The 13,553-nt window shown below is 37.7% G+C and overlaps 1 protein-coding gene across 12 annotated transcripts in view; it reads left to right on the top strand.

The window, feature by feature from the left end:
* Nucleotides 1–13,553, top strand: part of LOC128691132 (SLIT-ROBO Rho GTPase-activating protein 1) — a 609,659-nt gene extending 596,106 nt beyond the window's left edge. For all 12 annotated transcript variants that reach the window (XM_070089119.1, XM_070089122.1, XM_070089128.1 and 9 more), the window contains one exon: nt 8,830–13,553. In XM_070089119.1, coding sequence (XP_069945220.1) covers nt 8,830–9,957 — 1,128 coding nt within the window. In that variant the 3' untranslated portion in view covers nt 9,958–13,553. The remainder of the gene's footprint in view (nt 1–8,829) is intronic.

The raw sequence follows: 13,553 nt of genomic DNA, 5'->3' as shown, positions 1-13,553 counted from the left end.
TGGCAGGATAATATTACCTCCCTAGGTGGTTGCTGTCTACCAACCTGCTACTGTATATGTACATTAATTAAACAATGTTTAACATTATTTGTAGCTGAATAAGTATTCTTAATTATAAAAATGAATAAAATTAGATAAAGATAATTATGTTTCAGGATTGCATTTCTGATTATAATGCAAGTTCCTATGGAAAAATAAGACTCCATCTTTCGAACAGTTGACTGAAAAACAATTGTCAGGAATATGTTAACATCATAAGTTGGGGATGTACTGTTTTTAGGCTAGCCAGACTGGGGTCCTGGAGGTGGGAACACAAATGCCAGCATTATGAAGGATGGGTGAGGATGTTGCAGTTTGCAGGTACATTGAATTGTGATGTCCATGCACTTATGGGAAGATAGCTATTGAATATTAATTATGATTAAGATTATTATTTCTACAAGTACATGATAACTATTAATGCCTAAATAACAAAAAAGGCACAATACCTTGACTGGAACGATACACATATAACCTGCACAGAGGAGAGGAGCTTACAACGACGTTTGGTCCAACTTGTAAATGGTCCAAGTCGGACCGAAATGTAGTCATAAGCTCCTCTCCTCTGTGTGGGTTATTTGTGTATTACATGCCTACCTGACATCATTGGAATACTATATAGAAAGCCCCTGGTTATGCAGAGCATTTTTGGGCACCTTAGGTTAATCTTCTCCCCCAAGATGTAACCCACAACAGTCAACTAACATCAGGTATCTACTTACTGCTAGGTGATCAAGGGCAGCTGGTGTAAGGAAACATTCCCAGTGTTTCCTTGTGCCGACGATTAATCCCAGACCCCTCACTGTGTGAGCTGAGTACACTCGACCAAGCCACGAGCACCTAAATGAATGATGGTGAATGTGTTTCCATTTTTGGGTCACACTACATTGGTGAGAGGAGTACAGTATGATAATTTTTTTTTTCCCAGCAAGGTATGATGACTCGGGAAAGAAAGATATTCACTGTCACTTATTCCCTAGCTGTGTTTCCTGGTGTGCATGGACATCACATTGCCAGTGATCCACCAAAATATCACATCCCCACCCATTCTTTAGTGTGTAGGCACCATTAATTACACCCAGAACTAGTCTAGCTGACCAGTTTCCCTAAAGCTTTAAATGCATGCTGAAGAATTATACATGTTATCAGCTAAAATGTACTGTACACAGGTTACTGTTTGCACTGAGAATGGAAATATGATGGCATTTATAATAATTCATAGCTCAGCAAGTACTTACCCAAGGAAATGGCAGAATCAGTATTATTTTAGTGTATAAAGAAATAGAAACCTATCACATGTGGAGTTGAAAATGTGCCAAATTCACCCCAAGGTTAGATTCACCAGCAGGAGAGAGGGCAATCCCTTTGTCCCATAGTTGTGTTCCTGGGGGCAGCCAAGGCCAACTGATCTATTACCTGGTCTTATTTTTCACCTAAAAGAAAATCAGTAATGGACGTAACAAGAACGTCAGTATCTTCAGGGCCTTGTCCTTCAAGTTCATAAGTGTATGTGACTGATGTTTGCAAACTGAAACTGTAAACTAATTAGGTTCAAAACTGTATTAGTGTAATTGCATTTGATAATTTGTATTTGAATATATATTTTGCTTGTTAGGATGTGCTGATGGTAGTACAGCTGCAGCTTGGCTGGTGATGCGCTGGGTGTGTACACTAATTTGCTCTAATATGACCTTTGCTTTCAGTGCTGATGGGTAGATGTTCTGTAGCTTGGTTGCTACTAAGATGCATTTTCATATTTATTTACAGTTATTTTATTCTTGCTTTTGAGTGAAATGACTTGGCTACATGACTTGTCCACAAGTATCCGTAAGTTTGTGATTCATTCTGTCTCATTCTGGGGAAACAACAATCTGAATATTTTGTTACATGTATATTTTTTATGCTGTCTTCTATAAATAGAGGTGACTAGTGAATTTTGAAGTTACTATATTTTTGTTAGGATTTTTCAGGTTGATGCTTGAGGCAAAAATTATTTAATGCCTTTTAAGTGATAAAATTTACATTAACTTACAGTGAAATGATAGCCTAATTTTTATTTGTACTTGTAGCCCATTAATAATACTGCATATTAAAATAATGTAACTATCTACCTTGTAGATGGATTAAGGTGTAGTATAATCTAAAAGAAGTTCAAATTCAGTGGAAAGTTTTCTATCTTACACTTATCAAAAATTAGCTTCTAATATATAAATTTATATCCATATTCGGTGTGGTTTTATGCTTTTTTAAAAAAGTTACTTTCAGAATCTTTTTCATTTAGTAAGTGTTGATATATGTAAAAAAGAAAAATCCATTCACCTACCCCTTATTCCCATTTAATATTTGTACCTTTGAATTTTTCCTTGTTGTATGTTACCCTAGTTGTAAATATCTTTTATTTTTTTCTTTGACTTTCACCATTTTTCACTTAAGGTGTTTCATATGCACAAATCTTCCCACATTACTCACCCTTGCTAGAGGACATTGTTAATGTGGGGGTGAGGTAATTTTTGCCACATCCATACATGGTGCTCAAGATTTCTGGAAGCTACAAAGTGGCAGCCAAAGCATCATGCAAATACATTGCTGACCTAGCTTTCTAAATACCATCTTTGTACACATAACATTCCTCTGCTCTTTATCCATTGATCCAGGCATACTACAGCAGTCGCTCAGGCCTTCTCTTCTGCTAGCATAAAACTGATAAATGTGAAGGTGTCCAGCAGGGTAATTCCCTTATCCATCTCATTTTTTTTTTTTAGTCATTAAAGAAGTTGATGATTTATCCAGTGAGCTCATTGTATGATTTTGAGATGATGGCACACTTGTAGGTACCACAGAATTTCTGCTGGAGGACAAAAGGTAAATTAAAGGAGTAAAAAAGAAAATTGAAGTTGCTCCCTAAATTCCTCCAGATGTTAACTAGTCTCTTCAAGCACCATCTTGCTAATCATGCAAGTTATCAATCCTGTTAACAGACCCTCCTTTGTGCTTCTTTTAGGTCTGTGTTATCTATGAGATTTTAGCTGCCTTCTTCCTTTCTAGATGTTCGTTCCCGCCTAATTTTAAAATGTTCTTGGTTCCTTGGCAGACACAAGTTAGAAAATTAAAGATATTTAAAGATTGGATGGAGGGAGTGTGCAGTGAATGTGTTCAGATATTTGGGAGTGGACTTGTCAGTGGTTGTTTATATAAAAGACAAGATTACAATAAAACTGATGAAGGCAGCAAGGTGGGTGGTGTATTGAAGCGTCTGTGGAGACATAGAACATTATCCATGGAGGCAAAAAGGGGAATATATAAGATTATGGTGGTGCCTGCACTCGTATATGGGTGTGAAGCACGAGTTGGTGTACCTATTAGGTAAAGGATTCTTAGCTTGGAGATGAGGAGGTGCAAAGTTACTAAAAGTTTTATTCAGAGGGCTGAGGAGGTGTTGAGGTAATTTGGATATTTAGAGGATAGAGCAAAATATGATGACTTGGAGGATGTATAAATCTGTAGTGGAGGGAAGGAGGTAAAAAAAAAAAAAAAAAGTTTTTTGAGCTAGGGGCTTGGACATCCAGCAAGCATGTGTGTGTGTGTTAGTGAGTGGAGGCAAATGGTTTTTGGGAATTGATGAGCTGTTGGAGTGTAAACAAGGTAACATTTTGTGAAGGGATTTAGGGAAACTGATTAGCTAGACTTGTCCTGGAGGTTTGGAGAACAGTGTCGGCACTCTGAAGGAGGGGAGTGGATATTTGTAGTTTGGAGGGGCATCTGAACTGTAGTATTGCCATGCCCCTGGCAAGACAGTGATGGAATAAATGATGGCCAAAGTTTCTTTTTCAGGTCACCCTACCTTGATCAGAGATGGCCTTTGTGTATAAAAAAATAAAGAGTAGATACATAGATATACATGTGTAGTCCCACTTTGTCTGTCATTTTTTAATGATGTACAAGGTAATGTGATCCAATCAGGGTGACAAGTAGGATTACAAGACAGCAGAATAAAAAAGATTGAGATTCTTTATCAATCAGGTTCTGAGCTGTTGTAAGGATCCCTTTATGTTGATAGCCTCTTGAGTGTCTTGAGGAAACCTCTTAGAACTTTTATTTAATATTGTGCAGTTCATAATGTTTGGCTAGTCTTATTTGCTACAAATACACTTGTGCTTAGGTGTAAAAAGTGGTTACAATACCGAGATGCAATCAAGTTGTAGAGACAGACTTTTAAAGTAATCTGTGTGGGCAGCATTCACAGCTGAGAAGCAGGCAACCTCCTGTTCACATCTTACATCCTGGAGCATATCTGTGGCAATGTTTTCCATGATTTACCTGTCCCAGCTGAATTGTTTGTGGCCCATCAGCAGAACTGGTCTAGGTGCTTCTGCATGCACACCCATGTCATTTACCTCTATTCAAACATTGCATCATACTGAAATAAAGTACCTTATCTAACAGTAGTAAATTACTAATGGAATTGAGATTGACTCTCCACTACTCCCTGCAATAAATGACCCACTTGGGTTTAGCATTTTACAAAAGATAAATAAAAGAGCAGATGCCATAAGTAAAGCTGGCATTATGCACTCCCCACTGATTTTTTTAGGCTTTTTGGCATATGTTTCATTAGCTGAACAGATCCTGTGGAGGAGAATAGAAAGCCATGGATTTAAATTTTCTGTTGCTAAATCTCAAGACTGTTATCCCTCATACCACTCTTTACCAGTATGGTTCCATCTGTTGAATGTCCTAGAAGCCTTGCACAACCTCCCTGAAAGCTGCTTCTCATAGCCTCTTTAACCCTTAAACTGTCCAAGCAGATCTACGTTCACATGTGTAGTGCTCCAAAAGTAGATTACATTTTTTTACATATTTTCAAATATAACAAAAAAAAAGTTGATCAAAGTTTTTTACACGTTTTCATATGTAAAAAAAAAAGATCTACTTTTTTTACGTACTTTCAAATGTTGAAAAAACGTAGATCTACGTTTGGACGGTTTAAGGGTTAAGACTCTAGCCCATCTTTCTTGGAGGGCCTTTCTTCACCTTCAGTCAGTCCTAATCTTATTTAAATTCAACTGTGGTGACCAAATATACAGTATATGTTTCAGCCTCCCCAACTACTCTTTCTACACTTGAACCCAATCATTATCAAATGTTACATTTGTCTTCATGCTTTTCAATCTTCTTCAGTCAAGAGCTTGTATGCATGGGTGAACATCCCATCTTTACAAGATTGAGGCAGTGCCCATTGCCTCTGTTATTTCATTCATTTCCATGACCTTCAGGACCCACATAGACAGTTAACTTATAATAGTATTGCTGATTCGTGTAAATGTCACCCTTATTTATTATTGTCCTTCTCTTTTCATACTTGCTTTCTCATGTCTTCCCTTAATTTACTTGACCTATGTTCACACTACATCTTGCTCTTCGTTTCCTTCTTGGAAAGTTTTGACGATTCATATTTGCTCTTCTGTACTTCCATGTGTAAAGGTTCACTTGCCTCCAATTTCACGTTCATCCTTTCTTAATCACTTCAGTCTCACTCTCATGCTCTTGTAACATACATTGATGGTTCAGGATCCCCCGATGGTGTTGGTATGTGGCTGTTCTTTTCTGAATGAATCATCAGAGGTCATTTATTGGATTCATCTAGTATTTGCATAGCATAGTTAAAGTACTATATGTAATTCTCACTGCTATCATCCACATCATTACCATGTCATTTGTAGTTGTTTCAAACTCCCAAAGTGCATTACAGGCTTTCCAGAAAATAAATTTTCTCAACACATTGTTCTTCATATATAGCTTTGGCCACGCAACATTTCTAGTAAGCTCAAAGAAGCATACGTATTTTGCTGAGTCCCTGGACATTACTGTGTTTAGAGCAATGAACATGCAGACTCAGTTACACAGTCAGTTATTCAAGACCTTCAGATTTCACCTTAGGGATATTCCTTATTCAGACAATTTTTTAGTGCTCTCTCGCCACCAATGCAACTGCTGGCAACGGCATTGGTCCATGTTGAACCACAATGAATTGCTTTCTATCAAATCCCATTTAGGATTCTGGCTATCTTCTTCCTACCATTGTTGGGTTTGGACACATGCAGCTTACCCACAGATATCACATGGAGAAACAACTGACACCACTCTGTGAAGACAGTCAGGTTGCATTATCCATTCATCCTATGTTAATAGGTTGTCCCGCTCGCCAGAATACACACAGGATGTCTGAAACATCTCAACACACGTGCTTTTAATGACCTTACTGCTAAAATTTCTTTCTTTGATACTGACTCTATTTGAGTTTTTAACTGTAACTAACATATCACACCAACTTTGATATCAATTTTACTTACACTGGCCCATGCCCCCCACTAACCCCTAACTGTGCATACTCCTACCATTTTCTAACTCTTAACTTTTGCTCATTTCTACTTTCACTTATTCCTCCTCTTGGCACTGTATGACCGTTACAGGTTTAGTACTGGATTTGATTATTATAATAACCTTCTCTCGAATTTCACCTCATATTCCCCTTCATTATACAGCAGCCTGAGTCCATTTAGGCAAGTGGTACACAGTCTGCTCTCTGTATCTTTTTCCTTCTTGCCCATTATCTATCCTTGACATTCATTCTGATATTTTCTTGCCTATGCCACCCCTTTTATTAGGCGACGTTAATGCTCGTCGTTTTCTTTGGAAGGTCTCGCTGCTCTTCCTCTCCATGCTATAATCATCTATATCCCAGTACATTTAGATCTTTGAGCTTATACATTTTCTGTATAGATCTCTATATCTCTTTTATAGTGCTGGACTTTGCTTGGTCTGCTGTACCTGATCTTCATGACATTGATCATTTCTCCTCTTCTCATTACTTCTTATTCTTAAACTCATCCCTCTTGTTGCTTCTTCTGGCAGTTTGAGTAGACAGATTGATCTCTTTATACAAGCCATACCTTTTTTCCCAATGTTGCTCCTTCTTCATCCTCCTCAGATGAGTTGTTGCAACTTTTTACCACCTCTGTTCTTGCTGCAGCATCAGTTGCAATCCCTTGAACCTTGGGTAAACATTATTGAAATGTGTACCCTGGTTGTCTCCCAATTGTGTTCAAAGTGTGCATTTAAAACAGTCTGCCTGGGGCCACTACCATTACAACAAAACTGCAGATTAGTTCCTAGCTTTTAAACAGCCCTGAGTGCTTGTGCATTATGTTTTATGGGGAATAAAACATACTTATTGGCGAGCTGCCTTATCCACATCCCTACCAGTGCTTCTATGTGTGCAGGTTGGAAACAGGCATGGAAGTTGCTTGACATATACCCAGCTCTCGTTCTTACAGTTGTTGCCAAAAGAGTTGCAGACTCTGTTGAGGTTGTTACATCAATTGAACATTACCTTGTTCTTGTATCCCAAGGGCTGCATCCCTCCCACTCATTTCTTTCCTCCAAACTAAAATGAAATTGGCACCTGTAGATTTAACTTCTCGCATTAAGGATCCTAATACTGTATATAATATGACTTTTATGCACTATGAAGTTGTCTTCATTGTCCTGATGACATCCATGCCTGTATACTTCAACACTTCTGCTCTGTGGTGATCATTATTGTCATCATTTTTTTTCCCCCAAGGGGTTCCTCTTCAGTAGAAAACATCTGTTTTCCTATCCCTTCATAACTCAGATACCTTGGACCATGACACCACTCATTACAGACCTATTGCAACTATTAGTGCAATTTGTAAGTTGTCACAGCACTTGATTAACAAACATTTAGTATGGTACTTAGAAACCCCAAATTCTCTTGGATTTTGTCAGTGTCATTCTACTATCAACTCGTTAATCTTCTTAAATATTTGTTTCCAGTGCCTATGATAATAATTACTTGGTTCTTGTAGCCTTTTTCAATCCCAAAAAATCTTTTGATACTAAATTGAGTATAATAATAATACTAATATATTAATTACCCCCTTAAGGGGGGTTCTTTATTCAAGGAACAGGACCTGTTTATTCCTTGGATCAAATCACATTACCTCCCTTTGCCCAGGTGTTGTAGGAGTCCTGTGCGTTTAGTGCTTCCCCATGAATTTAATAAGTAGCCATAGCATTCTTGCCATATTTCACCCTTGTGCATGTACCATATTTCACGGCTTATAAGACTTGTTTTAGCTTCAATGGCTCGGTATCGGACGTAACTGGGAGAGCTACAGCCCACCCCACACCCCAAACTTATAGCTCCCATCACTTACCTTCAGTTTATAGGACACAGGGTGGTTTTTGGAGACATGGAAAAAACGTGCGTCTAATAAGCCGCGAAATACGATACGTGTACAAGCCTGTTCCCACGCATAAATTTCTTAAACAGTGCATCTGTTATCTTCATTCAAGCAGTACAATTCATACATGTTTTCAAGTTGGCTTTTATCACTTACTTACTGAATAAGATTCTGAGGCTAGATAAGAATATTTTTATCTAGACAGTATTTATATATTGATTATTTGATACAGTGCATTAAATTTGTCTCTCATGATTAATAAACTGGAAAGGTTACCCTGCATTTTAATTGGAGCATTATATAATAGTTATTTATCTGTAACTTGTTTGGGCCATCTTTTTTATAAACAACTAATGTTTTTGTACACCTCACTATGAACATCTCACTGGAGCAAACATGCTCCATTAAAGAGAGATTATTTTTCTATATGCAGACATGGAAAACTGGGCTGAACTATATGGTGTATGTGGTTGACTATCTTATATAGGATTTAAATTTAACAAGACACATTTTTTATCACCAGGCAGGGGAGTTCCTCGGTAGTGAATGCTCTCTGCAGGTCACCTTGCAGGGTGAAAGTGGAGGTATTGCCCCCACCTCCCCCAATTCCCCCCAACCCTGCCAGCACTCTACATGCCCCCTCCTTGAGCCGGTGACCCAGCCTGTGGCCCCTTCACTGGTGGAGGAAACAACTGAGCAGGCCAAGATGGAGGAGTCTCCGAAGGGCAAAAACCTGGAGCAGTTAAGCATCAGTATAATAAATTCCTCTACCAGTGACTCTATGAGTGTGGGGTCACTGTCACGTAGTATGTTAGAAGTTCGAGAAGATGCAGGGGAGCGTGCAGAAGGTAACTCTTGGGAGCAGAGACCTCGACGCCCCTCTCAAGGTTCCAGCCTTTCTTCTAGTAGTTCAGAAGAACGTCTTAATTATTCTGCGCCTCGCACATTCTGGGAACGACGAGGTAAACCTAAACCTGTAGCTGGAGCTCCAGATTTGGTGATGGATCTTCCAGTCACACCATTATCGTCTTCCCCCAAAGAACAAGGTGGTATCAGTCCCAGATTACGCCGCACCCACCTTCATCGTGAGAGCCAAAGTTACGACAGTTCTTCCTCGTCTGGAGGCTCATCACCAGGCACCCAATCTCCTGACATGACCGCAGGGGAAGTTTTCGCTAAACAAAACCAGTGTACATTGAAGAAAACTCCAGCCCTCAAATCTTTCTGTGGATACAGTACAGATGCACAAACTCAGACAATAGTGCCAGTCAAAGTAACATCGTCCCTTAGCCTAACACAGAGAAACATTGATAGTACAGAGTTGAGGATAACAGAGGGAGAAGAATCATCAGTATCCAGCATTGTACGCAGTTTAGACAATGTGATGCAACAACTGGACTCGGAGATGCGGAGTGAGCGCACAGAAGTTTCCACTGATGTTCGAGTAGAGATACGGTCAGCTTCGGAAAAGCCACAGGAGGTAACAGTTGCACCATCAACTCCAAAGCTGGCTGCACGATACCTACAGGCTGTGGCAGCATCAACAGGTGGATCAACGCCTGCACTAAAACCACCTGTTCGAGTAAAGCCATCTGTACTCAAGAAACCATCTTTAACACGAGGCTCACCTGAACCTGAGCCACCAAAGTAAATAAACTAATGGCTCTTGATTGGAGCACTTAATAGTAATGTTTTTAACCAGTACAGTATTGGCTTCAGACAGGGAAATGGGCCTTATTGACATTTTAATTAGTGTTGTATTCAGTAATGTTTGTGCGGTGTAGATGAAATTCTAGTTCTGTTGATAATTGTAATTAGGCCATGTATGAAAATGGTTCACCTAAAACTCACAAGTGGTCTTGATTTTGACGAGGAATTTATTTTACATTAAACCATATTTCATTTAAATGGTGTGGCGATCTGTTTCCAGAAAATTATACTTAAAACAATGCAGGTATAAGTGTTTCGTTGCAGAAGAAAGCATATTATGTTACAGTGAAAAGCTGCATTTAGTGTGCCTCCTTAACATGTGGAAAACAGTGATGTGTTGTGCTGACTTAACAGTTCATAGGTTTACTGCCTTTGTTGAATTTGTTAGCATATCTTATACAGACACAAAGACAAAGGAGTGTCTTTGTAAGAATTCCAAAACATTTTGTTAAAATATTACACAAGAGTCTGTGAAGGGATATTAACCTGAAATATAATACATACTGCTGCGAACTTATTGCTCAAGGTGATGGTGCACGTGCAAGAAACTGATTCTTCCAATGCATTTCCTTTATGAAGCAGTATTCATGACATCTTCAGCCTTTGTCAGTACAGTACTTCATCAAGGTCAGTTTATTAATTTGACAGAAAATTACTTGATGGTAAATAAGAAAATAGAAATTTTTGTGTTGAAATGCCAAGAGAACGGTTTTATCCGAAATTATATCAGTATTAGGTGACCATCTTCAGAAGTCTAAACAAATTGGATGTGTAAAGTATGTGTTTGTATGTATTGAAGAGGATTATGCATATAAAACTGAATGCTTTCATGCACATGTCAGGAAATGCACACCTAGTCAACCTTGCTGGGGGAAATTTTTGATGAACTTTATTTTGTAAGTGAAGTTTCAAAAGCATCTCTTGTCTTAACAACATAACACTTGAGATTTTTTCTCCCTAAATACAAAATTATGTATCGACTGAAGTGCATTCTTGCCCAGATGGTGTCAGTGCTGATCTTGAATGGTGCTTCCAAAGTGCTGATGTGTTGAAGAAACTGATCCCAGGAAAGTTATTGGGTGCTGAAGGAGAGATCCAGGGGAAAGGATATGAGCTTAGTATATATTTTGATGACCATTCCTATAAATAATTAGTGGTGAAAATTATCTATATGCAAGGTGAAACTGTGGCAAGAGGAGAGTAGTAGTAATAGTGCTGTACTAGGAATGACAAAACGCTTCATACTTTTGAGCTTACTTGAATTCCGGGAAGCTGCTCATCCTACTCAAATTTGTAAACATACCAAACAGATATTAAATTGTAAGAGATTAGTTTATAGTGAAGCATGAAGCACAATTATGTGATACATGATAAAGGACCAATCTGCTAAGTGCTTATTTTCCTATACAAGTACTGTAGTGACAGAATCATTATTCTTGTGACCCAGACATCCAGTGGTTTTGGGGTCCTTTGCAGATAATTGAATTTTGGATCTGAAATCCCCATTGTAAATATATGTATAATTTTTTCCTTTTCCAAAAAAAAAAAAAAAAAACATGACACAAGGGCACATTGGAAGTGGGCATAAGCAAATCCTGGGAAGGGTGGGAAGAGGAGAATATACAGTTGTTGACTTTAGATATATTCTCAGGTCATACATCCTTGTGGAAGCAATGAATCTCAAAGCTAAAATTTATATAGTGAATTCAAAAAATTTACTGTCTAGTGTGTTACCCAATGTGGAGATAATTACCATATACTATATGCTATTTTTTCTAACTGATATTTGTCAAGTAAGGCTCCTCTTCCATCTCCAGCTCATGTGAGTGAGTTGCAAGATAGCTGAGATACTTACATTATTGTCTATAGCCTGAGGAGTGTTTGGCCAAAATGTTGATCATGTGTGCTTCGAATAATTGAAAGTAGAAATTACCAGTATAAAAATTAACAATCACTTCTCTGTGCAACATGCTGTTATGAAACAAATTATTCATTAGAAGCTTCATCAGTCTTGTTTACTGGATGTCTCATTATACACTATCCAGATTCATTTATAACTGAAATTAATTGTAACATTTACAGTAGTTACTTAAATTTTATCATTTTCATATTTGTATTGCATCTGGTAACACATTGGACAATAATGGGTAGCATTATGATATTTCATCGCACATTTTATAAAAATATTTTTTTTAATGCAGTGTACAGTGCTGTTTTGTAGTTAGAATATTATTTAACCCTCCACTTCTGTTACTTAGATTTTTAAATTAGTATGGCCAGTGTTCAGACATGTAAGTAGATTTTTAAATGAAATTAGTATGGCCAGTGTTCGAATATGTAAGTTAACTTCAAAAAAAAAAAAAACTAGCTGCTCATTGTGGGTTAACCTAGCAACAGGAAAATTAAATTAAACACAGATGTTGACTTTGCAAATATTGTATTTTAGATCATATTTCCATTCATTGCACCGTCTTAGCCATAAATCCACTCTTGTGGGAGTGTAGAGGGGAATAATAGTTTTTCAATTTCTTAACTTGTCTTCCGGTCCAAGAGTATGAGTGCCTCACATCCAAGTATTCTGCTGTGGAATCAGAGCATTTCGCAATGGAGTAATGTGAGATATTTTAGTAATCCTTACAGTGGTCTTGTGTTAATGACTTTCCTCACATTTAGATACAGTTGGAGGAGCATAAGCTATAGAGGTCACAGGCTTCAGCAATGTTTTTTGTAATTAACAACAGTTTCTCAGATTAATTTTGTACGAATTTATATTTTAATTTTTATATTTATTAATGTAGCCAAGAGAAATCCATACCCCAGGCATGAGATTAATATTTTTCAAAATGACAGCAATTAGCAGATATGGCCTTCTCTTGGCCATGTGTAAATTCCTCATATGATGGAATCAGACATGTGTGACCTCTTGAGGCAGGCTGACAATGTGTTCAAGTGTGAGAGTGTAACTTAGAGTGTCTCTCGAGAACACAATTGGTTTGACATCTTGATGCTGGTTATGAGTATGATACAGTGTTAGATAAAATTCCAAGTTGCTATGTCTTTCATTGTCTTCATTTATAGCAGTTATCCCAGATGAGAAAATGCTGGTAAATTTAGTGAATATGAAGTTAATATTGTAATGTTAATGCTATTGTAAAATTCAGTAAGTTTGAGTTAGAGATACAAAGACTATAAGGTGCACATTTTCACTATTACTTTAAAGATAAATGATAGTATTGGAAGTATATACCTGTGATTGCTGTGCTCAGAAAGTTTTATTTTATTTAGAGACCATGGAACCTGTTGCATACTTTCAGAGTAGACAAATGCTCTTTTGCAGGATGAAAGGCTGATAGTGTGGCCCTTGTGTCTCGTTGTCTGTCTGGTTGTTTTGTTTTCAACTTCTCATCTGCTTTCTTACTCATCTCTACAGGACTTGTTGTCTCCTTTCTTTATTTACTTATTTCGTTATGAGACTACAGGCTTTAAATTGTACTATTTTACTTGCAGTGTTAAAAATAATAAAATATTTTGAAAGTA

This window comes from Cherax quadricarinatus, chromosome 27, assembly GCF_038502225.1.
Source record: "Cherax quadricarinatus isolate ZL_2023a chromosome 27, ASM3850222v1, whole genome shotgun sequence".
NCBI classification, from domain to species: domain Eukaryota; kingdom Metazoa; phylum Arthropoda; class Malacostraca; order Decapoda; family Parastacidae; genus Cherax; species Cherax quadricarinatus.
This window is presented reverse-complemented; position numbering and strand designations above follow the sequence as displayed.